Source organism: Python bivittatus, unplaced genomic scaffold (genome assembly GCF_059951505.1).
Source record: "Python bivittatus isolate LINGU-HERP-01145 unplaced genomic scaffold, Pbiv_v1 ctg000220_np1212, whole genome shotgun sequence".
Classification (NCBI taxonomy): Eukaryota; Metazoa; Chordata; class Lepidosauria; order Squamata; family Pythonidae; genus Python; species Python bivittatus.
Window position 1 is genome coordinate 24,699,809 of NW_028277048.1, and position 25,152 is coordinate 24,724,960.

Below are 25,152 nucleotides of genomic sequence, written 5' to 3' on the forward strand. Positions count from 1 at the left end.
GGCACATGCAAACCCATCATGGGTTCACTGCAGGGTGTTAGCAGGACTATGCAGTATAGCCACCTTAATGGCTGAATGTCTTTCTCCCCTGTCTTATATTGATGAATGGACTCAGGGCTTCCAATCCAGTGTATTTGACATAGTGTCATATCTGCGAGCGCAGGAAACTATCTGGTCCTACAATTCGCCTTTCCACGATATGAAAAAGGCTTTCACTTTACCCAAGATCATGTTAACTGGAGATGTCAGGAACTGAACCTGGGAGCTTTAGTATGCCAAAGAGATGCCCTGTCATTTAGTTCCTTCCTGACAGGTGGGAGATTTGGAATTTAAACTTTAAGTGATGGCCAGGAAAGAAAGTAAAGGAACATGTATGCAATTGATGGCATCAGTGTTCGCCTCAAATTTGGTTACTCCTTTCAAGGTTTCAAAATCTTACTGTTATGGCAAATGTAATTCTATTAGGAAAAAAGGAAGACAGTTTAATAATAGAAGTATTTTCTTTCCACCAAATAATTTGTACATAAATAGGTTGCTAATTAATACTGAAAAGCTGACTTGTCTAAATAGGTCTTTGATTTCTTTTCCACACTGTACTCCACATTGATGACATCAGTATGTGCACTTTTTACTCCCACACGCAAAAAATGGTCTTCCAGTTTAAAATGAATTTGCACAGCTGACTTCCCCACAAAACAAAGAAAAGGCCGTTTTATTATCCAGCTATCTTTTTTCACTATGAAAAAAAAATGCACAGGAAAGAACTTGAATCCCATTCCAAGCCTGGCAATGTCTTCCAACCCGGATCAACCTCATTAAATGTATGGCACAAGATAGAAGAATAGAGAAGAGTCATACACATATTATCCAGTGAGGTATCACGGTAATCATTCTTACAGGATTGCTGTATGAATCTCACTAATTTGGCAACAAAAGTGACTTTACTGTATCATCGATTCACATTAATCATGGATACAGCTCATTAAACATCTGTAACTGGTAGTTCGTTTAAAGAAGAGTAGGGCATTTTGGAACTAGAAACCAGTCTGTCCACAAATCCCTCTAATATGGATTTTATACACTGACTAATTTCAAAGCCTTTGGTAACCGCAGAATGTGCAGACTTGTTCCAGAGGCAAAGAAGAAGAATCAAGCTGTACAAGTCCTATTTTGGATCTGTGGATACTGAGGATGACATGCATTGCAGGTGGCAAAGTTTGCCCCAAATCTGTGGATGCTAATTTACTGTACATGCTGAATGGTCCTTCCACACAGGCTGTTTATGTGGGAGCAGGAAGCCAGCACCCACAGATATGAAAGTCTGAGAGGGGCCTTAAAGCTGTTAAGCACATATGAAGCGATCTATGGGATGACTTCCAAGCCTGTTACTAGCCTCTGAGAAAAGCAAATAAGATTTAGAATTAAAGCTCACTTCTAATGTGGGGTGGAGGTGGCAAGAGAGGAGCTGTCATACATTGTTAAACATAATTTAACTGTTTTTTGTCCCTTCCCCCTTCATTTTTTCTTTACTGGCAAGGTTCATACATCATACCAGATCATGATGTGGCTTTTTAAGCTTTGCCTTAACAATTATGTGTGAATCCAGGCCCTATGGTTTGTAACTTATACTTTGTAGTTTAGCATGAACCCAAGCTACTGTGGCATGTTCAACAAACCACAGTTAAAACAAACAATGACTTAGCATCATGTGTGGATCCAGCCAATGTATATATAATTTGTAGGGTGTGGTCCATTCATATTACCAGCACTGTGGCACAAATTTTCTCAAGGTTACAACCTCATTACTGGCCTCGTGAGTTCTGATAAAAGATTGTAGGAAAAGTAACCAGTCATCTAAATTGAGCACCCACAGAGTTGGAAAGAGAATATGGGGAACATATAAATATTGTAATTCAGAGCTGTGAGGCTAGAGGTTTCTGGGGGGAACTGGACTTTTCTGTAAAGTAACTTTGTCTGCAGCCCAATCTAATCTCACAGTGGACCATCACATGCTTCTCAGCTATGTTCACCAAGGGACCCCTTAGCAACCATTCTCCCTGGTTCCCAGTTCATTTTCTTGGCTCCATTGATTATCTGCAAGGAACAGAATGAAATTCATAAAACAAAAGAGTTGAAGATTGCCTCCCCAAAAAGATTCATTATGATCTGCGTCCCCTGAGCTATGCAGCAGCCACTTTCCTCAATATGCTCTCAATTCTCAGTGACTGTCAGTCTGCGGTTGCCTGAATATGTTGAGGGGTAATCAGAAGAAACTTGGTCCAGTGCAGAAAACAACATAGTGGAGGATTGGGAAGCTGGGAATTGGGAAGCTTACTTTCTTTGGGCAGAAAGCTCAATTCAGTCTCATATTTCTTGATTCTGCTCTACTCTGCTCTGCTCTTAGTTTTGAAATGGAAAGAGGCTTAATGGTTGGAGAAAGAGAGAGGGACAGCTCCAAACTGAGGCTGAGTTGGAGGAATATGGTTCCTGGGTCGTAGTTGCAAAATTCCATCTCTTTATCTGAACTTCAAAAAGCCACAGATGAGACTTGATTACCTAAATGCTTGCTTCTTTGCGCGTATTATCTAAAAATAAAGGCGCCTTTGAGGCAAACTTGATTTGGGATGACTGCACCTATGCAGTTTCCTTCATGGTGTTACAGCAGCAGTATACCATTGCCTTCTTCTGGAACAATTTTTGGCTTCTCAGTCCTTCCAGTTTTTGGTCCTGGAATTCTAGGTGATCCAAGAACAAATCAGGGCCAATCTTGCTTTCCAGCACAGCTAAGCTTGGCTTGGTGCTGACACCTGCAGAGATATGAATATGGATCCTACTGAATCCTGGATCTTAAGACAAGATTCTTTAAATGATGCTTAAATACAACTTATTGTATTTAATAAGTTGGCTGGGTTGCTCAGAATTGTGGTTCAGCAACATCTAGAAGGCCACAAGTTCCTTATGAAAAGGGCTTTTTGAAGGAGGCACTCTGCACATGAAATGTCCTTTTCAGGGTGAAGAATTTTTTATTTGACCAGGTCTTCTCCACCCTTCATTTGAAATCCAAATCTGTGACTCATTTCTTAGTACAGCTTAGGTGGCTTTGTTTTATTTCATTCGTTTAATATTTCTGCACATTTTATGACACATTATAATCTTTCTTTCTAATAATTGCATTTTATCCTTTGGCTGTTACAAGCGATCCAGAGAAGTATTTGTTACTGGGAGGCATATAAATATTAATAGATAATAAATAAATAGATAATGAATAATAAATAAATCATGGCATTTATTTGATTCTCAAATTGCTCCAGCAGCAACAGCTGGGACAGGTCAAAAGCTAACCTTATAGATTTGGTTAGTTCTGCCAAAGCACCAAGGAGTGGGGTGAGCGTTAGATTGCCTCTTCTGGGTCATGAAAAAAAGGCAGCCAAAATTGGTGCACAGCTTTGCAAGTTACGGCACAAAGGCTGCCCAGCACAGCAGGCCCAGATGTTCTCCTCTCAATCCAGTCTGAACATATTTGTTGTCTAGTTAATGAAGACAGCTGTTTTTACCAAACAAAAGAGGGATATGCAAAATTGTAGTCCTGGTTTTCAAGTGCAAAAAGGCTGGTGCTGTTTACATTCTTTGTGGCAATACATATCTTAAGCTCTGCACCAAGAAGAAACCAAGGCCACAGCCATGTGTTCCTGCACGCATTTATGCTTTTTTCAGATGCCACTGCGCAAGGAAGCACGTGTGGCAGTAGAATGCCAAATTCTTCTTCCTACCTACCCAAATTTTTAACGGGAACTTGCCTGTATATTTCATCCACAGGCACTGTGCTCTTGATTCTAATTCTGTCTCCAGCCCCTTGTTTCTTTCAAGTTATTGATTTCACTGGACCGAGACCAGGCCTGATGGTATGTTCACATTAATGACAGCTCTGGTTGAGTGGCAGGGAAGAAGGTGCAGTTAATCAAGTGCTCTCAAGGATCTTGGGCAGTGTTTTCCTTCCACTAAACTGCTGACTCTTGCTGCATCAATCTATAGCAAAGGACACAGTCACCTCCTGAAGGGGAGCTCTCCTTCCCCAGCATTAAAACAGTCTTAGCCAGTTACCAGAAACGAAGGCCCGAAACAGAGCATTTCTCATTACTAGGCAGGGAATTCAACAGGGACTAGCTGCTCTGTTTTTAAAAGTCTGTTTGCATGTCAGAGGAGAGGAATCCTTTACAAATGCTAGCGCTACACAGAGTATCAAGAAGTGGGTTGCTGATCACGGGCTGACTTTCATGTCTGAATAAAAGGAACTTTTTGGACAGGGAAAGGGAAATGGCGTGCTTGGGCTAAGAAGTCGCTAGCACAAAAAGACTGATGCAGTCATAGAATGAAATCGCCTCTTAGGCCCAATTGACACTGCTTCTTTACTTGTGGCAAGCTGAATTCCTTCTCAGTGGACGTTTCTGTGTGTGCGTCTGTTTATTTTTGTTTTTCTGGGAAGTTCTGCTAGTAAGATGAATGGAGATCTGAGAGGCATTTTTCTGGATTTCATTTACAGCTTACTTAAAAGGTGTCACTAGCGCTAGAGTGAAGAATACTTTCTTTGACTGAGCCTGGACAAACAGCGTGCCTGGTGAAAGGAATCATGGGTGGAAACCTAAGAGTATGTCCACACACCATAGGCTTACATGATCTATGCATTAAACGTAAAGCAACACTGTACATGTAAAGTGACAAGTCGCACCTAGTGTACATTCTCGAATACTCCCTGATCAGGAAAGCCAAAATTGGCCTCAGTTCCACACCGGAACACTTGGAGCAAATCCTGTCCTTAAAAGAGCACGATCAGACCTTTAAAACATGGTAACAGTATTGTCAGTTGTTTCTTGGACGTGTATTTTGCCACTTGAAATACCACTTCGACAATACCTTCTGGACCCGCCAGTGCGGACAGCGCGAGCAAGGCTCGCGTCCTGATGGCGCGGATCCGGCCTTTGATTCTGTGGGCGAAGGGAGGGGGAAGGCGGGGGGAGGCGAGGCGGAACTTGGGCATTAATTCAGGGAAAAGCAAAATGTTGATCTCAAGGAGTAGGGGAGCCTCTGACAACACGCGCGCCGCGCGCGCACACACACACACACACATACACATCTGTATGCAGCATCGCCGTCAACCGCTCTCGACGCGCACACAGCCACCCTGCAATCTCAGACCCGCACCTCAACGGCTCCAAGCCGCTTCCTCCTCCTCCTCCTCCCGAACAGGCGTGCGCGCACACACAGGGACACACATACACACACATGCGCCGCCGTCGCCGCCGCCGCCGCCGCTACCCGGCGCTCTCTCGCCGGACTCCGGGGTAGCGCAGTTGGGCCCTGCCGCCCTCTTCCTGGACGCAGTGAATTCCCGCAGACCCGCCTGCCTCTGAGCCAGGCGCGATTGTCTCCCGCCGCCCGCTCATCCCCTCCCCTCCCCTCCCCGCCTCAGGCAACGGCCTCTCTCGCCACGCCACCGGGGAGCCTCCATGTGTTTGGGGGAGAGGCAGCCGCCGCCGCCGCTGGTCGCTGAGTCTTTTCGCTGGCTGCTTTCCGGCGACCGTCGCCTTTCTTGGATTCCCGAGCGCGAAGGCGTAGCCGGCAGCGGCAGCAGCAGCAGCAGCAGCAGCAGCAGCAGCAGCAGCAGCAGCAGCAGCAGGCGAAGGATTCCCGCCGCCATCCCCCGCCCTCCCGCGGCAGGTGCCGCCTCAGCCGGGCAGTCTTCGCGCTCGCTGCTCCAGCCGCGTCTTCGCGCCTGCCTGCCACCTTGTCTTCCCAGCAGCCCCGAACCGCTGAGCCGGCGAACTGCCGCCGCCGCCGCCGCCGAGCACTGACGGCCGGCTGCCGCCGCTGGCCTTGCTTTCAGGTTTGGCTGCTGGGCATGTTGGGGGTGGGGGAGAAGAAGGGGGAGGATCCCTCCAGCCCAGGTTAAAAGTGCCGCGGAGGATGGAGGCTCGCTGGGAGAGCGCGGGGAGGAGGACGCCCTGGAGCAAATCTCCTCCGCGCCGCCCGCTTGCAGACAATAGCTGGGGAAGGGAATGGGCGCTAGGTTTAGAGCTTCCCCAGCTGGGATAATGGCCAGGCTGGCCCGAGAAGCCTCCTGAGCGCTTGTCTCCCTTCCGTACAGCGCGGCTCCTCCTGGCCTGCCCCGGCTCTGAACATGATGGACCTGAAGGTGGACGAGGAGGAGGTGGAGAACGGTCAGCCGGTCAGCATCGAGGCGTTCGCCAGCAGTTCCACGCTGCACGGCCTGTCCCACATCTTTTCCTACGAGCGCCTCTCCGTCAAGCGCTTCTTCTGGACCCTGTGCTTCCTGGGCTCCCTGGCGGTGCTGGTCTTCGTCTGCAATGAGAGGATCCAGTATTACTTTCGCTACCCTCACGTCACCAAGCTGGACGAGGTGGCTGCCACCCACATGACCTTCCCAGCCATCACCTTCTGCAACCTGAACGAGTTCCGCTTCAGCCGAGTGACCAAGAATGATCTGTACCATGCTGGGGAGCTCCTCGCCCTGCTTAACAGCAGGTGGGTCAAAGTGTGGGGAGGGGGAGCCCTTCTCCCCATGCCCTGCAAGAGTGCAAAACCAGAGGTCCCAAAGCCTCTCTGGGTTGGCACGCAACAGTTGGTACACTTGCAGCCATCACGGGAGATACTGTGTGTGTGTGTCTGTGCGTGCGCATGCATGTGCGTGTGTTGGGAACCTATTTGGACTGTGCACTGAAGTGTGCAACATGTATATTTCCATACTGTGATCTGACACACATTTGAGAGTGTTTCTGGGTGACAGTCTGTGGGGCACCGGTAGAAGGCAATGGCAAACTATTTCCATATTGTCACCAAGAAAACTACATAGCTGCATCTATGAAGTCAGCAGGAGCAGAGGCCAAGTTGAGGGAGACTTGACTTTATATATTTGGTCACCTACATGGGCTTCATATGGCTTTGGAGGTGGTTTATGTCTGTGTTATATTGACAGCCTCCCTTTCTCCAGGATATCTGCCCCTTTGATTCCCACAGCAACAATCCTGTAAGGTAGGTAGGGCTGAAATAGTGACTGGCTCAAGTCACCCAGTGAGTTTCTGCAGCTGAATATGGCCAGATCTTCTTCATCCACCCATTGATCATTGCATTTCATCGTTTCTCCATGCTGTATACAGCCTGAAACAAGCCAGACGTGTGGCTCCATGCCCTTGGCTCCTTTCAGATGCAATACATATGACTGTAACAGCTGTCTGCCACCTGCTTCTGGCAATGGGTCCTATATGACCCCATGGTGCCTGCTTTGATCCTGTTCCCTATTTTATTCTGTTCATGCACTTTAAAAGTGATGCGCTCCCATGCTGTGGATTGAGCCACAAGTATTTCTTGTACACAAGTATTTCTTGTTCTTGTTATTTCTTGTTCTGACTGTATTCGTGACACAAGGCAGCCAGTGTTGTCTGCTGCTTGAACTCTCCTGGGTTCAGATTCTTGGAGCTGAGATCTGTAGTCAGTCGCGAATCAGCCTGGGAGGGCAAATCAGAGTTTGGGCTTCCTGGATATCAGCTGTACAGGAGCAATAGTGAGAGTCCCTTCTGGGAGGAAACTGAGCCATTGGAAGCCAAGGCTGCCCACTCCTTGTTTTCAGGGCTACAGGGAAGAACTCCGGAGTCAGGATTCCAAGAGGCCCCCCAAAAGCCCCTATTCCATCTTTCTTGTCTCAGCATTTTACTGCCCTCTACTGGGGAGAATTGCAATTCCCCAGCATCTAAAAGTAACTTCTCCTTTGAACTGGGCTTGACTCCTAGTGAATTAATGAATATATCCATGTTGTTTTCTTGGCAACAGCATAAAAACAGTTGGCCACTGTTTTCTTCCAGGATTTGTTCTGATTTCCCAGTCTAGACTATAGTCTTGGGATCTCCTGGTGGTCTCCCACCTAGGTCTAACCAGGTTCTTGGTTAATACCCAGAACCAGGTATTAGTAAATTTGATCAGGCCAGCTCAGCCAGGTGCTTCCTGGCTTGCTTCAGTTGTATTCCTAAAAACAGCAAGAGAGGGTGAGAAATCTCTGTCAATTAGCTTTTGTGGATTTTAACTCAGGATGGTGTGGAATTTAGCTATTGGGGGTGAAGGGAGGAGAAGTGTTAGTACTTTCCTCCTCCCACTGCAAGGCTTTCTTGTGTGATGTGATCTGTTCTGTGTGGTATACACAGGACTTTTTACAATTAAGAGGATCGAGCAGAATGTCCTTTTCTCAGTGCATCCTATATCAGAATGATTTTTCTTCACTCCTTTTTTTTTTCTGTTGAAGTCCATGGCACAATCAATCCTTGGAATTATATTTTAAATGATTAATTCTAGTACTTGAATGACAAATATTTCACTATAGAATCATACTTGCCTGGAGCAATTGACCCCCACTGCATGCCTTGCTACCTGCTCTCTATCCAAGACAAATATGACAAGAGTCCTGAGTCATGAAAAAAAAAAAGCTAGTGTTACAAAATGTCCCTTTCTTTTGCAAGAATTTTTTCTTTCTTTTAAGGGCTATTCTTTAGTCAAAATGCCACTATTTCATAGAGCATAACAAACTGTCCTTTATATCAGAACATCAAAAACCAAAGAAGAACCATTTGGATTAGACAAAAGGTCCAAACCTATTTCTAGTAGCTACCAGCGAGATGGTGGTGGAAGACTTAAAAACTTAAGAATAGGACATAAAAGCAATGGGCCTCTCTTCCTGCCCTGCCCTTCCTAATGATGTACAAAGGTATACTGCCACTCACCAAGGAGGCTTTGTTTAGCTGTCAGGGCTCAGAGCTTAGGATAGATATCACCTCCATGCGTTTGCTTCTACCTCTTTTTAAAGTTGCCTAAACTAATGGTCAACCCTACATTTTGAAATGGTTAGTTTTATAAGTTAAAATTTGTCATTTTAATGAAAAAGCTGCTGCCCTGAGTGAAGCTGGCGGTCCATCTAATCAATTGGGTCTCATAGAAGTAGCCAGATCAGGGAAGCATCAGCTGAGCACATTCCTGGCAGTTTATTCTGAGTTTCTCTTGTGGGGGTGGAATCCAAAATTTAGGGTAGACTGGGTAGTCCATCTTTGCTCCTTGTAGGTAGTAAGGCTTGGGTGTCTTGCTACCTGCTTCCCAAAGATAAAAAAGGTGTGCTCTTTTCTGCAACTGCAATCTGGGAAAAAGAGAAGAAAGAGGAGCGGCATAGACAGCTTGTATGTAAGTATTTGTAGCAATTCGACCTATGGCGCTGATCTAATGTGGTTCTCCATGTGCAAAATATGCCATCTGCTGATCCATCGGGGTTTTCAGAATCATAGTAGAATATACTGTGTATGTGTCAGTTGTGGGTGGTGGAAAAAAGTCTTACAATTTCCTATTCTTGGTTCTCATGACAGAGGGAGCCTTGTACAAAGCCAAGAATGGGATATTTGGGGGGTCTTCAGAATTGATACTCCTGCACTCCCACCCTGCAAGACTAGTTTAACTACAGAAGAAAAAGATTTTGGGATCTGGATTGTTGCATACAGTTTTGCATGTTTATGGAAAATAAGCAGCTATGCATAAACCCTGTGCATTTACTTATTCCAAGAATCAAATTTATGGTTTCCTGATGGAGAATATGTTTTTGATTTATCCTTTCATTTTGCCAGCTGAGAAACACATTTGTGGTTGGCTGCAGGTTTCTCTGAAAATTATGGAATTTTTCACATCTGAAAAATGTGCCAGCCAGATACTAATTCCTTGAAGTGCCAGGAAGCTAACTGCCTACAGTTTGACATTAGTCCCATAGCACTGGCCAAGCTTTCTCAGTCTGGGGCCTTCCAAATAGAGTGGGATGGTAACTTCCAGAATTCATCAGTTGGTTAGAGTTTTAATACTTCTCGAGGTCATTAGATTGAGGAAGACTCTGAATTGTCAATCAGGTAATATCAGTGAGCCCATCTGGTACGATTGAATGATACAGAGCATCCGAGGATGGCTGCATTCTGCCCATCTCTGGACAGCTGGGGGAAGTCTCCAGACTCCTCCCCGTGCCCAGCAACCTGCCTCTTTCCTTCTTGCTCCACAAATCTGCTTGAATGCCTGATCCTTTATTTATAACCCTTATTGATTCCTTTTGCAAAAATAGAAAGCAGTTTAGACATGTCAGAAATCAACATATCAGAAGACACGGTCAAAAGAGTTCCAGGGATCATGCTATTCTAAGTCATCCTAAGGTGACTGAAATGTTGTATTTGCAGATGTTACTGGCCAGTGTTTCTGGCCCACTAAATAACCGTACCATCCCAATCCACCCTTCCTTCCTTATACAAACATGACTTGTATGCTGCCTCACGTCACAAAGGGGCCATCGAAAATGTTCTGCCAGTTCTGTGTGATCAGAAAGGATCCAATAGAAGAGAGTATCTGTAGCTCAGGGTTGTACTGTGGAGTCCTTGGTGCTCTCTGAGCTTGGTCGTTTGCTTGCAGACGTTTCATTCCCTGACTAGTCACTGTAACATCATCAGTGCTAGTGAGTGTGGGGTTTGCTCCCTGTTTATGTACAGTAGCTTGTCCTTCCAGTGTTGGTGGGGGCGTGGTTTTCTCAGAAAGAAACATAAGCTCCAGGTCATACTAGGCGCACCTATTGTCAGGAAATCACCATTACACTTGTGTATATGTTGGAGATCTCAGGGACTGATGTTATGCCAGGTTTCAACAGCATACTTTGCAATCGCAACTGATTCTAATAACCTGCTTTCTCCAACAGGTGCAGGCAAACTGGGCAACATCCAACTTTCGCAACTTACATTGATTCAGCATATGTTCATACCTTGGGTGGCTTGCGCATGAAAACTGCTATGCAGTGGTGTACGGCACTGAACCATGTTCTTGACCACGAGAAAGCTTGTTCAGGTCCTTCACTGGACTCCTGCTATTTCTTAAAGCATTGCCCACAGACTTCTTTTCTAGTCTTTAAGGGCAAGAAACTTTGTTTTAAAGCAAAGTGAGATTCCAGGAGTTAAAGGTGTCTCCCAAAGTACTTTTCATGTGGCAGGCTTTCACTTTCCCTGTTTAGCACTTTGATAGTTGTCCTAGTAGGAGGACTAGGAACATTCCTCTAAGGCAGGGAAGCAAAAAGTCAGCCTGGGACCTTGGTACCTGACCTCAGAGTGCAAAATGTGTGTGGGTGGGTGGGTGGGTGTGTTGAGTTTGGAGTGTTAAGAAAGGAAGTAGGTGCCTTGAGCCTTGCAGAAGAAACCCATTAAACCGTCTGATGCATCCCTGTATGCCCCACCACTACCATATCTCAACTTGACTGCTCCCACATTTGGAACATGGCTTTTGACATTGTGTATAAAGCCTGGTGCAGGCTTCAAGCCAGCTGAAATTCCACATCTCTGCTCTAATAAAACATGTTGTTAGGTTTTTGTCCTGCGATACTCACACTTTCCTTCTCAGGCCTCATTCCGCGCTCACGCTATCCTTGCAGAGGATGATCCTCATCCACCAAGCAGACTAATGAAGGAGCAGCCTGGGTTGAAACATTAAAGCTGGCACATCCTGTGCCCTGGGGAAGTAGGAAGTATTGAAACCACTTCTTCGATTCCCCAAAGAGACATGACTTGACTGCTGTTAATGAAGCGGACACAATTGCGTACTGGTATTAAACATCCACAGGCTGTGAAGGGTAAATGCATGCAAGTGTGTGCAAGGCTATGCATAAACATTTTGACGGTCTCTTTCCAGAATATAAACTCAGTACATGTACACCCTCACTGTTTCACATGCACTCACTTCTTTATGACGAGTTGTCATAAAATGAAGGGAACAGCCGATATCTGCCTTTTTTTTTTTTTTAGTGTGTAGCTGTCATGCAGGAGAACAAAATCTTGGTTGCTAATGTAAAATGTGTTATGCCTTTGGAGGGTGGAAAAGCTCCATCAGTGGCAAGTGGCTGTTTCTTTCCCTTTTTTAAGGGTAATTATGTAATCTGAAAATGCCTGGTTAATCTTGCAAGGAGTGAAGAACAGTTGCTTATCTTCACAGAAGAGTCTCAATATTAGGTTTTAATTACACGATGCTTTCATTGCTGGAACTGAGATGTCCCAGGGGTACCTCCTGCATCTATCTGACCATCTGACCATATTACAGATGCTTTGCACAGGGGCACTGGCGGTTCAGGCGCTTTTCTGTCAACTGAGACCAGACAGAACCACTGTGACTACGCTCTGGTTTTCTTCTCAGGTATGAGATTCCGGACACCCAAATGGCTGATGAGAAACAGCTGGAGATCCTGCAGGAGAAGGCAAATTTCCGCAACTTCAAGCCCAAACCTTTTAACATGCGGGAGTTCTCGGACCGGGCTGGCCATGATATCCAGGAGATGCTGCTCTCCTGCTTGTTCCGTGGGGAGCCATGTAGCCCCGCTGACTTTAAAGTGGTGAGTGTCTGGCTTCATCTCTGAAAACTGTGGGGTAGGGAGTAAATGTTATATTTGGGTCAAGTTGGGTATCCATAGAGAGGAGAACCTATGTTGTGCACAATGTTGGCATCACTGTGGAGAAAAGAGGAGGCAGCCTGCTGTATTGACTTGTTCTGATAATGCAGATAGGCTTATTTCTTTATTATTGATTACATGTACTTATATACTACCACAGCACACTGACTTGAAGTGGTTTACAAGAACAAATAGAATAAAATACACAGCAATATTTAAAACAAACAAACAAACCTCAGCCACTTTCCAGCCCTGATTTTATAAAAACCGTGATCAGAATAAAATTAAAAAACAAAACAGAAAATAGAAAACAGAAATTCAGCTTGACAAATTCAGCTACCACCAATAGTGCCCAAATACCTCTTGAAAAAAGGGCTGTCTTAATAGTCTCCTTAAAAAAAAAAAAAAACAATTTGGGGATGAACTGGACCTCAAGGGGTAAGCTGTTTCACAATTTGGGGCTACTTCCAAGAAAGACTATCTCGAGGCCCCATACCCCTTGCTCACCTGTGGGGTAGAGATCCTATGCATCCACTTTTGAGAACCCTTACAAGATGGGCCTCCTCTTACAGAGGAGATGGGCCTCAAGGTAAGCAGGAGCTGAGCCATTTAGAGCTTTATAGATTAACACTAGCTATTTGAATTTGACCCAGAAACCTACTGGCAACCAGTGCAGTAACAACTGCACAGATGTTATGGTGCGGTGCAGAAGTAACATACCTCCATCAGCAGCAGGAATGTCACAATCTGAATCATCTTCAAAGGCAGCCTCATGCGGAGTGCATTACAGTAGTTTAATTGCAAGGCAACAGGAGCATGCGTCATCATCATAAGGACTTCTTCATCAAAAAAGGACTGCAACTGGCAGATCAGTTGAAGCTGTGCAAAGGTTCCCATAGCCATGGCCTCCATCTACTGTTCAAGCAGGAACCATGAGAACCCTGAGTCACAGACCTGATCTTTTAGGGAGAGTGTGACCCTTTTAGAATTAATCTAAGAAATTGAGAAAAGATTGTTTATCTACAAACAGCATGTCCATCTTCTGTGATTCAGTTTGATGTTTTTTTCCCCCATCTAGTCCCTCACAACCTTTAACCTTTAACTTTCACTCTATCTCCAGCTTTGCTTGGATATTGAAATATAATTGAATATAATCAGCATACAGATGATAACTCACCCCAAACTGATGGATTTATGTAGATGTTAAATAACATCAGGAAGAGAGCCGAGCCATATGGTACCCCCACTTTGTAATAGGTACAAGCTCAACTATTCCTCCCCCACAACTACAAGTTGGAAATGCCCACTCAGGAAGGAGCAGAACCACCATAAAATGATGCCCTCAACCCTCACAAGTGGTCCAGAATACCATAGTCTATAGTATCCAATGCCACCAAGAGGTCGGTCCCATAGGACTAGAAGTGCACTCCCTTCATCTGGATCCTGATGAAGATCATAGACTGGAGTGACCATGTCCAAATCTGAACCGTGACTCTAAGGGAACTAGGTAATCCATTTCATCTAGGCTATTTGGCAGTTGAAGCCAGACTATCTTCTCCAAAAATCTTCCCCCAAAGAGAAGACTATAAAGTGGGCAAAAGTTGTCTAAAATTGCTGGCTTGAGACATAGCCTGCTAGGAGGGGTGCATCACTGCCTCCATCAAGGCAGATAGTTCTACACCCCCCACTAAAGAGGCATTTTTCCTCTCCAAGATGCAGTTGCTGGGTCCAACCCATAGTGAAGGGTCTTATGCTACCAAAACCCCTATCTGCTTCCTTAGACTCTGTGAGTTCAAAAGAATCCCAGATGACTTCTCAAGACATAACCTCACTAATCTTGCTGGACTCAAATCAAATGGTATCCAAGATAGAGTGAATGTGAGCAATGTTATCCACAAAGAATCTTACAAGCATATCACAGCAGCCTACAAGAAAAAAACCTTCCCACCTGCTCCTCCCCAGAAGGGTATGGATAACCTTGAATGAGGCACTGGACAAGAATCTGTTCTTAACACCGCCATGTTCAGTTGCATTCACTCTTCATTTTCCATATGTTGGTCTAGGCATCTCTTTGGTCACTTCAGCTTCTGGAGATCCTTGATTACTCAAGAAGCACCCTAGGATCGGTGACTAGAGAGACGCCACATGGGAGCAGTCTTGTCCAACACCTTTCTTGTCTCTGAGTTCCAGAGTTCAAAATGTTCCATGTGACAGAGCGTCCTTCCTGATGCCTGCGAAAATCTCCAAGCAGCTTCAGAAAATACATAGGGTCCATCAGGCCATCCTAATTGGCTCCCCACCCTTGCAGAGATAGAGCATAATCCACATATTGACCAGATAATAATCTGACCTGATGATCTTGTCTTCCAACTCCTGGTCACATCTCATCTGCTGTGAGGTCAACACCTGAACTAACATATGGTTACCTATTTATGTCAGGCCCAGAAGTCATGTGGGACAAGCCCATGGTTACCATGGAGCCCCTGCCATGCTAGTCCTGTTTGAGTCCCACACTCAGGGCATAGAGACTGAAATCCCCTATTACTAATAACCTTGGGACTCCAACACCAACCTGGCAATGAGGTCTGATTGTTCAGGCAGGTTGCTTCTGGGTAGCAGGGTGGTCAGTACACAACCAGCAGCCCTAGTCTGACCCTGTGGCCCAACTTCATATGCAGACACTCCTGCCTGGCTATCTATTCAGCAGCAGATCTGGTCCCAGTTAAGGTGTCACCAAACATCACCTTCCTGACCTTGGCGTTGGGGCTGCTGAATCAAATGTAGGAGGGTAAATCTTGGACAGGGTTATATCCATGTCCGTGCCCAACCATGCATCATTTCAGTGATGTGTGCCAGGTCTTGCACACACATCCACCACTAGGTTGTGAATGAATGTGGTCTTACCCCACAGAAACGTGCCATTCAGCAGCAATGGCCTGAGACCAAGGTGTCTAGCAACCCCACCTCTCAGACCCAGAAAGGAGGCAGATAGGTTAGAAGCAGGCACCTGCAGCAACATGAAAGTCTCCCTTCTCCTGGAATGGCCAGCCCACTGCCTCCAACCACCCCACCCTACACCCCCCCCCCCCATAACCCATCACTGTGAACGTTTGTTTCTTAACATCAGTATCTCCTGAGACTTCACAGATCCCTCCCATACTGTCCCCAACAGGGCTTTCATGTCCTATGCCCACCTACTCTCATACCACATAAGTCAGTGGGGCAACAATCTGGAACATTATAAATGCAGGATGGGTTCTCTGATAGCTTTTTTACCCAATTGTTTGCTCTTTAACTTTTGCTTCCAATTTCTTCCCACACCTGACAGGCACATGCAAAGCCATCAAGGGTGGGAGCAGAACCATGCAGGATAGCCAACTTAATCCAGTGCCATCTGTCCAAGTTGGTGACAGCTAGTTTAGGCTCAGTTTAACATCATTTGACATACATAGTTAAATGACTAATTCATTGCCCACAAATTTAAAATATTTGTAAAAAAAAAAAACCTCTGGAAAAATATATACAGGAATCAAAGAGAACTCATTTAAATAACTTAATATACCTCCAGAATCAAAGGTAACATGCCCTAAATATGAGTTCCTATGAAGCAACAGCTGAAGACAGCTACCATTCTCATACCCTGCTGATGAATTTCCTAAAGACATCTGTTTGAGTGCTGTGTGATAAAGAATGCTGGATGAGATAAACCTTTTGCCTCATCTAGCAGGAGTCATGTTAGGCAAAAGGTACTTTAGCATTTCCAGTGTGGTTCTGCATCCCAGTATAGAGTGTGCCTATGGTATATGCTGATGCTTCTATATCCCTGGAAAATGGGATTAATTCAAAGTCCAAATGCACTGAGACTTATTGATCAGAAGACTATGTAAATACAAGATGTGATTATCTCTGATGGGTAGAGATTGCAATTTCATGTTGTTGTTGCTCCTCCTCCTCCTCCTCCTCTTCGTCGTCTTCCTCTTCTTCCTCCTCCTCCTCCTCCTCTTCTTCTCATTTGTCCCATATGGTTGCAGAGTGTGCTTGGTTTTGCACTGCACTCGCCTAGTTCTTCCAGCAAAGCTATCAGTGTATGTGGCAACAAGAGGCTTTGTTTATCAGCTGGCATGTTGCAGAGCCAGAGGTTGAGAGGGAGTGACTGGCCTGAGGCTGCCCAGCTGGCTTCTGTGCCTAAGGGAGGACTAGACTCTGAGTCTCTCTGCTCCTAGTCCAGCATCTTAACCGCCATACCACGATGTCTCCATTGCATAAAGAACCATAAAGATGTGTGGATGATCCAGGGCAGAGTTAACAAATGGCTACTGCGGAAATACTTTGTATCCTCAAAGGCAGAGATTTTAAAAACAGTTGGAAACCTGGATTTCCATATGTGCATGGCGATGAATACTATGGCAGCTGTGTGGACATGGTGAGGCACTGTGATCCAAACTGAAGCATACACGGCTGTGGCTTTGGAAAGGTGCTCTGTTTTGGGGGGGATCTGCAGCAAGTTATTGCAAGGCCATGACATCTAATAAAGAAAAGGCAGGAAAAGTGCAATGGGGAAAACTGGCTATTTTTCAGCTTCCAGAATTTGTTGTCCCTTTGGAAAGAAGTCTCTTGGAGTAATAGATAGGTACAGCTGTTGATATGGGATGGAGGATGTAAGGTATGTTTATCAGCACCACTAAATTGTTTTGATGTCTACTGTTGGTTATGATGATTCCTGTGAGCATAAGTAGATGAATTTACTTGCTTGAAGTCAGAGCTTCAAGGCTGCTGTAGAGCAGAGAATTCCACCTTGCTAAGATTGGCTCTGGATATCGTGGGGAAAAAATAAGTCAGTTTGATATGTGATTGGTTTTTTGCATTGGGCTATTATTGCTGGCTTGTGTCATCCAAAGGAAAACTATGCAGACTACAAAGGCTTCAGTTGCCATCGCTGAAGTAGTCCAGCTGATTAAGCCTCCCACCCATAAAGCAAAAAAAAAAAAAAAAGTGAGGATTTCCAATAATGACTCAAGTTCTCTGGTGAGGGAGCAGGAAGAATGAAAAGGAAATAAAGAATGGCAGGGTAAGAAGCAGGACTGCAGGGATCCAAGGGTATTGCCATCCACAGTTTGTGTGCAAATGAGAAACGCAATTCCCTGGTGTGATCAGTCAGTTAACAAAGGAGCAAATGATCCATACGAGTTCAGGTATTTGATCTAAACAAATTGGTGGAAAGGAAGGCTTCCATGAGGGACATGGAAATGTGGCATTTAATGGAACAAACAGTATATTCTCTATACTGCATTAATTACACAGATTGAATAGATTTATCTATTTTTGTTTGATTTACCAGAATAGTCTGTATCACTGGATCACTTGCAAGCTAGTCTGTCTCAGCCATTTTTTGCCTCCTTAAAGTGGAAACCCTAAATAGCCATTATTGGTCAGTGCTGTCCCACAAATGTTACATGGGGTAAAGTGTGGGGGAATTGACTCTCAAAAGCCTGTGTTCCTAAGGAGCAATTTTACAGAGCCAAACTGACCTTGGGAAGACAAAAGAGAGAAAAAGGAGAGGCAAGGCTAACATGGGAAGAATGTCGCCAGACATCATTGCATACACGTAAAGCTTGATTGTACGGTTGGGAATAAGGACAAAGGACCAAACGCTTGTCAACAAATTTTCTGGTGTGTAATTTATTTTCATTTCACAGATTGTTGGTTGAAGGTGTGTAATAGCTCAGGAGCATGGCATATGGGGAGGAGCAAGGCAGGTGGGGAGGTGGGCATTAATCCACTGCCTCAGCCCCCTTCAGCCATTCTATGTTTAATATTTGCAATATTGTAAGAAAGGCTTCCTGTTGTTGTAAGTAACCTGTATAAGGCATGGATGTGGGTATCCTTTCAGGACTATGAAAATTCTTCACCCCACACATCATGACCTCATTGTATGGTCCCAGATTATTTTGCCCCCCATGTACTGACACACACATGCACACCACACACATGTAAAGTGAAAAAGACCCCTCTACACAGGGGCAAACTATATCACAAATACTATATTTAAGTTGGCTCTAAGAGTATAGCCAAAGCCCATAAGGAAATTGTGGAGTTTGAGGAGGAAGGCCATGGTGTGTATAAGGAGCAAGAAGCAAAGTTGGGTGGAGCTTTTTAAAGGAATGCTAGAACCTGAGTCAGCCAAGGTTGGCATAAATGAGAGGCCTCAAGCTGGACAGTGGCCTAAGCAAAAGAAGTAATAAATAATTTTGATAGCCGAGTTTTAAAGAGAGCTGAGAGGACTGAAGGGCAACTGAGAAAGACCAGAGGGGGAAAGGTTACAATGGTGGAAGTGAGAGATAATCAAGAATATAAGTTTTAGGGCAAGGGTTAATAGAAAGATGTCAGATACAGTGCTATCTTACCTTATGACCGGTGGGCATCCTGCTTTGCTTGCTTTATAGCTTCTGAGATTTTGATCAGGAGTTGCACACAAAGCAACCACCTTATCTTTGCTTCCTTAAAGGCTACAAACTTGCTTGTTCAAAAAAAAAAGAAGAAGAAGAAGGACGGTCATCCTCCAGATGCTTAATGTGCCCAGTGCTAATTTTTTAACAGTGTGGTGCCACTGAAGGACTGTATTTGTCTGTATGAACCTCTTCAGAGGCAATTTACAGCCATTCTCAGAGTCCCTGTAATATGTTCTGCCACACAGAAAGGTAAGGTTTCTGTGAATTTGAGGCAAGGGGACCTCAGTTGTAGAAATCCCTTTGGAGGAAGGTGAGACTGGCTCCTTTGTTATGTATGGCTGGGGTAAAGAGTGGTTAAATCTGTTGTGTTTTATGCTTGTGTAATATATTGTTATTTCATCGTAATAGTAGAGATCTTTCACATTTTATTGTGTGATACGGTTTTTGCTCCTATATTACTGGTTTTTATTATGTTTCTACGCTGTTTATATTGTGCATCGCCCTGAGAATTTGGTTAGAGAAGAGTACAGTTTATAAATTTAAGAGAGATATAAAGTAATAAATAAAATTACGGGAATATGGGCACACAAAAAGTCTTGTCATATGTCTCCCTAGATACTGCCGTCCTTGAAAATTTAGAAGCCTGGATTTAGAGAGAATAATCTGAATGGAATAGAGATTTTCAGCACTGGGGAAGTGACACGAACTTCTCAAGAGCAAAGGTTAATGAGACACCCCATACTTCCAAGATCTTATTCTTTAGATCACTCTTGCAGTATAGCAGCTGACACCGCCTTCTCTAGTTGAATTTGTATTTTGAAATATGCATGTGGAAAGCAGCAAGGAACCTGCGATCCTCCTAGTTTGTTAAAATATCCTTATGCTTGGCAGTGCTGGCCACAACTGATGGAAATTGGAGCCCTGTAACAACTGGATAGTCACAGGTTGCCTAGTGTAGTCTGACTATAAGCTAGCCTTCTTTTGAAACCTCTGAAACATACCCCATGTCTAATTCAGAGTCAGTGATTCTCAGCTGAAAGAAAAGACTTGTGCTCAGAGGTATGGATACATGCATTAAAAGAAGATTTACTTTTCTCACATGCTGGTGTATCCCTAGTGCATTCAGCATTGAAGAGTCTTTGCCCTCTTGGAGACACAGCTGGTCATGAAGTAATCCAGGGTCTGTTCTGTTGGAGGCCCAGGGTTACAGACTCCCTCCTTAGGGAAGTTTGATTGAGTGCTCTCTTTTTAAGTTTATTGCAAGTTTTTTTAAAAAATGAGCTTTTAAGTGTATTAATTATGGCTCCTATCTTATTCTGACTGTAGTCAGTTGTGTTTTATTTTAATCATGATGCCTTTTTTGGCCCCAAAGTGGCCTAAACATATTTCCATAAGTGAAATTAAAAAAAAAAAATACTAGGAAATCTTAGTAGTGACAAAGAGGCAACTGCAGATCAGATGGGTAGGAATGTCTAAAACATCTTCCTTTATATGTATTTCAAATCTTTTGGGAGGGTGCTAATCCTGTTTGTTAATCTGTGCAAGTATTTCAGAGCAGGAATAGCCCACAGAATAGATTCTCAAAATTCTTAATCCCCAAGTGATGTGTCTGCAGGGTAGGAAATATTATAGCAGGATGGATTTGGATTCATTCATTCATTCATTCATTCATTCATTCATTCATTCATTCATTCATTCATTCACATTCATTCTTAGTATGGCTCACACCTATACCCAGCCAAGCACAGTTCCAATGTTGCTTGTTAATGAGACAACTCATGAGAAATTAAGGTTTTTAGGCCATATTTGTATGTCTGCTTTCATGTGAGTAAATCCCGTTGAATGTAACAGAGTTTATAACTGAGTAGACATGTCCAAGGCTGCATTGTTAGAAGAGCAGAAATTACTTTGTTTTGTGGGGACCTTCCAGTCCTCTTCCCAAAGAACAGAAATAAGGCTCCATCCAAAGCAGAGTAAAAGGGAAATATAAGAGAATGCAGCCTTGTGATTTTTTCAAGAGCTGGAATAATGATGTCATTTGATGCAGTGGGATAATTGATCAATCCTAATTATGGCATGTGAATGAAGTGATGATGAGGCTTTCAAATATTGTCTGTGACAGATGCATTTGTAACAAGAATCTGATGTGAAGAAAATAATTACACAGGGTCTGAGTATTTCTCACCTTCTGATGGGCTCCTGGCTTCATGCTAGCTATTTAAAATACTTCTTTGCATGACTGTTTGCATTATGAATTAAAAGTGTACAGTAGTCTTCAACTGGGTGAAGATCTTCCATTAAACCTTAACGGGTTTTACAAGTTGAACCTCTGCAGTCATGAGTAAGCCTATCAAACTTCGCTGGAATTGACTCCCAGGGGTCATGCATTGGATTGCAGATATACCCCACTAGCTTTCTTATGAAATTTCACTACTGACTTCTGGGTTTGTGTCTGAGATGGAATTTTTAACCAGAGTGTTAGAACTACTCATTTCTAGCTGTATCATTACAGTAGCTATATGCATATAGACCCAGTAGCTGGACTAGGGGGAGAATCTGCATGGGTTGCATACCTTTGACGTGAACAGCCCTTCATCCAGCGTGGCATAGTCCATGGTCCTCCTTAGCTTAGTTATTACTCTACTGTTGTCTAGACTCACTCATTGTAGAAAACTTAGGAGAACATGCCAGGGAAGGAACTAAACAAAAACTGTGGAGTCCTTGGGGTTCTCTGAGCTTGGTTCTTTTCTTGCAAACGTTTCATTACCCGACTAGGTAACATCTTCCAATGGCGCTGAAGATGCTACCTAGCCAGGTAATGAAACATTTCCAAGAAAAGAACCAAGCTCAGAGAACCCCAAGGACTCCACAGTTCAACCCTGAGCTACACATATTCACCTCTATTGGTAAACAAAAATTGTATTGCCTCTCTTTAAAAAGAACAGCAAAAAGAAAAGTCCTGCCTCCACTCAGATACAACACATCCAGAGCCTCCAATGAGCCAAGTACATCATAGCATTATCCATCCATCCTTGTAGGTAGATGAAGAATCCTCATTATGTACATTAAAGTTTGAATATCATACTTTAGAACTTGTTGTAAGGGTTCCCTTTGATATTGAGAGCTGAGTCAAAACAGGCAATATAGTATAGTTGTGTCTTACAGGCTACGCAAATATAGCAGGCCCAATATAATCTTTGGAGAATAGCAGGAGTTCCGACATAAAGTGAAAGATGGGCTGCTGAGCAGAAAAATCTAATTGTGAGCTTTCCAGAGTGAAAGAGATTGTGTGTTGGCAAAAATATCAAGACCGGAGATGCTAGGTGAAATTTCCAGTGAAGTTTTTTTTTTTAAGAATATCTTAGCAAAGCGCACATGTTGACTAAAAGTTTAGAAAAGCAGATTATTGCCTTAAAATCATTTTCAAAGTGGAAAAAAGAAATGGAACTGAGATTTTTAAAGTCAGTTCTCCCATGCAGATTTACAGTATAAAACCTGAATAATTGTGGGGGAGACAGTGGTAGGTCTCAGGACTAAAAAGAGACCATAAAGGTATCTTTTTCAAGTTATCTATCAGAAGATATTCTGTAGATTCTCAGGGGTGCTCCTGAGTCTCTTCTGGGTCTCCATCTAGGCTTTCAAAATAAATTTTAGAAAAAGAGATTATCTCCAGAAATTAAGGAGCAACACAGCCAAGCTTGGCATCAACATCTAGAGTCCCAACATCTAGCAACTGTCCAGAGTCACTGGGAGTTGGGTGGCATATAAATTTAATAAATTGTTATTAAATAATTGTTATTCATACCCTAACTGGGTGCCTAGTACCAAATGCTGCCTAGGGCCACTGTGCCAGCTAGGGGGATGAGAAAAACCTGCTTTCTTTTTTTCTTTTTTTTTACATTTCCCTACCGCGCTCCAGAGCACTGATTGGCTTGGATTCTTCAGAGCATTGTGGGAAATAACTCCAACCAATGGTTGATTTAACAAAGCAATAAATAAGCAAACATCCTAAATGGTGGTTTCACAGCCATCTTACCACTACTAGCCAGAGTGAGCATTGGAAGAGGATGAGAGAGAAGTCCCAGACAGTATTTTCCTGAGGACACTTTCAATCTTGAATGCAAGTCTCACTGCTACTAAACCTTTCAGCATCTCCCAAGTTAAGCAAGGGGCTTGGCTGCAGAGGGGTGACAGGATGATCATTCCACAGTGGAGCAGAATGGAAACAGGTCTGGGCAGCAGGCTCAGAGCTTCATCTGCGACTGCAAAGGCTGAGTGCTGAGGACCACTCAGTTGCTTGGCTGCTTCTGGCATGGAGGGGAATAAAACCTGCCAGCAAATCCTGCTTCTTCCTTGAGCAATCTAATCTCCTTCCATCTCTCTGAGTCCTTCTCTCTGTCTAGCCTGCCCAGTGCTCCATTGTCTCTGTTTTCAGTAGGTCCAGTCCATTTTTCCACATCTTGCCATCTTCAATCTCTAACCTCATGTCTGCTTGCATATTAGTACCTTCCCTCTTGTATTTCTTTGCCTCCCTCCTTCTCCAGAAATGTGTGTTGCTGATAGCCAAGGCCCATTCCAGGAGGGGGGCTCAGGGGCAGAGGGGGCTCTTCCCCCTTCTGCTGTCTCTTTCTCCTAGAGCAGAGCTGTGATGAGATGTCAGGCACAGAAAATCCAGCCGGAGTGAGAGAAACAAATGGCAGAGAAACATAAATAGACATCAAAATGCTTGATGTATCAGTGGAATATAATTTCCAGTTGCTCACGTCAGCTTTGTAATCTCTCTCTCTCTTCCTCCTCATCACCTCACCCCGCTCTGTATGGTGCAGCGTTTGTTTCGTGCCGTGGCAACATGCAAGATCTGTTGCACAATACAGTAGATGCTGCTCCCTCTCTTGCTCAGTTCAGCAGGAGATTATATGGTAACTACTCCTTTGCAAGAGATGTTGGCTGGTCAATGCCACAGAGGGAGATGGTTTTGCTTGCAAGCATTCAGTCTCTGCTATGGCTTGAGTTAGGAAGCAGAACATCACCTCATGTCTTCAGTTTCATGAGGATCCTGATGGAGACACAATCTCAACCCCATATGCAAGAGAATGCTGTCCCAGCCCCATCTATGATCAGTTCTTGGGAACCAACATACCACTAATCAAGTAACAGGGAAAGGTCAGCCCTGGAGCATTTATAATTTGTGCTAGAGACACAAGATTTTCTTAACCTCTGTTTGTTCATTGGGTATTGGGCTGGGTGCTCAGTGGATCAGAGGCAGATACAGATCTTTAGTTAGATGAATTTTATTGATCTCCCAATTAAGGCTATCAACCAATAAATCCTAGTTGATTACTCATATGAGTTTACATCAGTCAATTAACAAAATCTGTTAATGGTGGAACTCCAGGCATGTTTTCTTAGAACTAAATTCTACTGAGTCTATCAGACTGAGGAGGCTTCCCAGTGGAGATTTTTCTGCACAACGAATTGACTTTCATTGTTGATCCTTTTTTCCTTCCCTAATTAATTTTTGTCTTTGTACTTGTCAAGTGCATGAAAAGGAAAAGACAGCATAAATGGTGGGAAACATGAGAGGATTATCTGTAGAAGATGCACCTAATTGGGATTTACTAACAACTCCATCTTGTCTAGATTCAGCTACATTTTGTTCTCCTATATCCATCCCTTTACAACTTGAAGGCACACTGAGGCTTTTGAGCTTGCAGGCAGAGATGGGTATCATGAACTTCTAATAGCAATTAACTCCTCTAACTCATTCAGGATCTTTCTCAGAAGCTTCATGTCAATGTTAAATATGGGAGACCCTTGTGCGACTTCCTAGGACAAATGTGATAGCTAAAATCCCCAAGAGGTCAAATAGAATTCTCTCAGTGCCATTCCATAGGTAATGGAAGAGAAAGCACAGCAAATTGGCCCATCCAAACCGAAGTTGCTTGAGGCTTCAAAAGGATACCCTGATCAGTAACATCAAAAACTAAGGAGAGGGACAGGTCATCCAGAGTCCTTTTGGAACTCCCCCCATCCCAAACTTAATTGCCAAGTAAAATGCAAAAAAAAATGGTGATGTGTTTTTGGGCCTTTTTTAATCCTTAAGACATGATTGATAAATATGTTATGCTTCTCCTGAATTTAATATGCTTATTTTCCTTCAAACAGCCCCAAGGGGGAAAAACAGACCAGAACTTCAGCTTTGTA

The 25,152-nt window shown here is 43.9% G+C and overlaps 1 protein-coding gene across 1 annotated transcript in view; it reads left to right on the forward strand.

The window, feature by feature from the left end:
- The first annotated feature begins 5,521 nt into the window (after positions 1-5,521).
- ASIC1 (acid sensing ion channel subunit 1) overlaps positions 5,522-25,152 on the forward strand; it is a 176,493-nt gene continuing 156,862 nt past the window's right edge. The window contains exons 1-3 of the mRNA XM_088138169.1: positions 5,522-5,881; positions 6,143-6,540; positions 12,247-12,442. Coding sequence (XP_087994295.1) covers positions 6,176-6,540; positions 12,247-12,442 — 561 coding nt within the window. The 5' untranslated portion in view covers positions 5,522-5,881; positions 6,143-6,175. The remainder of the gene's footprint in view (positions 5,882-6,142; positions 6,541-12,246; positions 12,443-25,152) is intronic.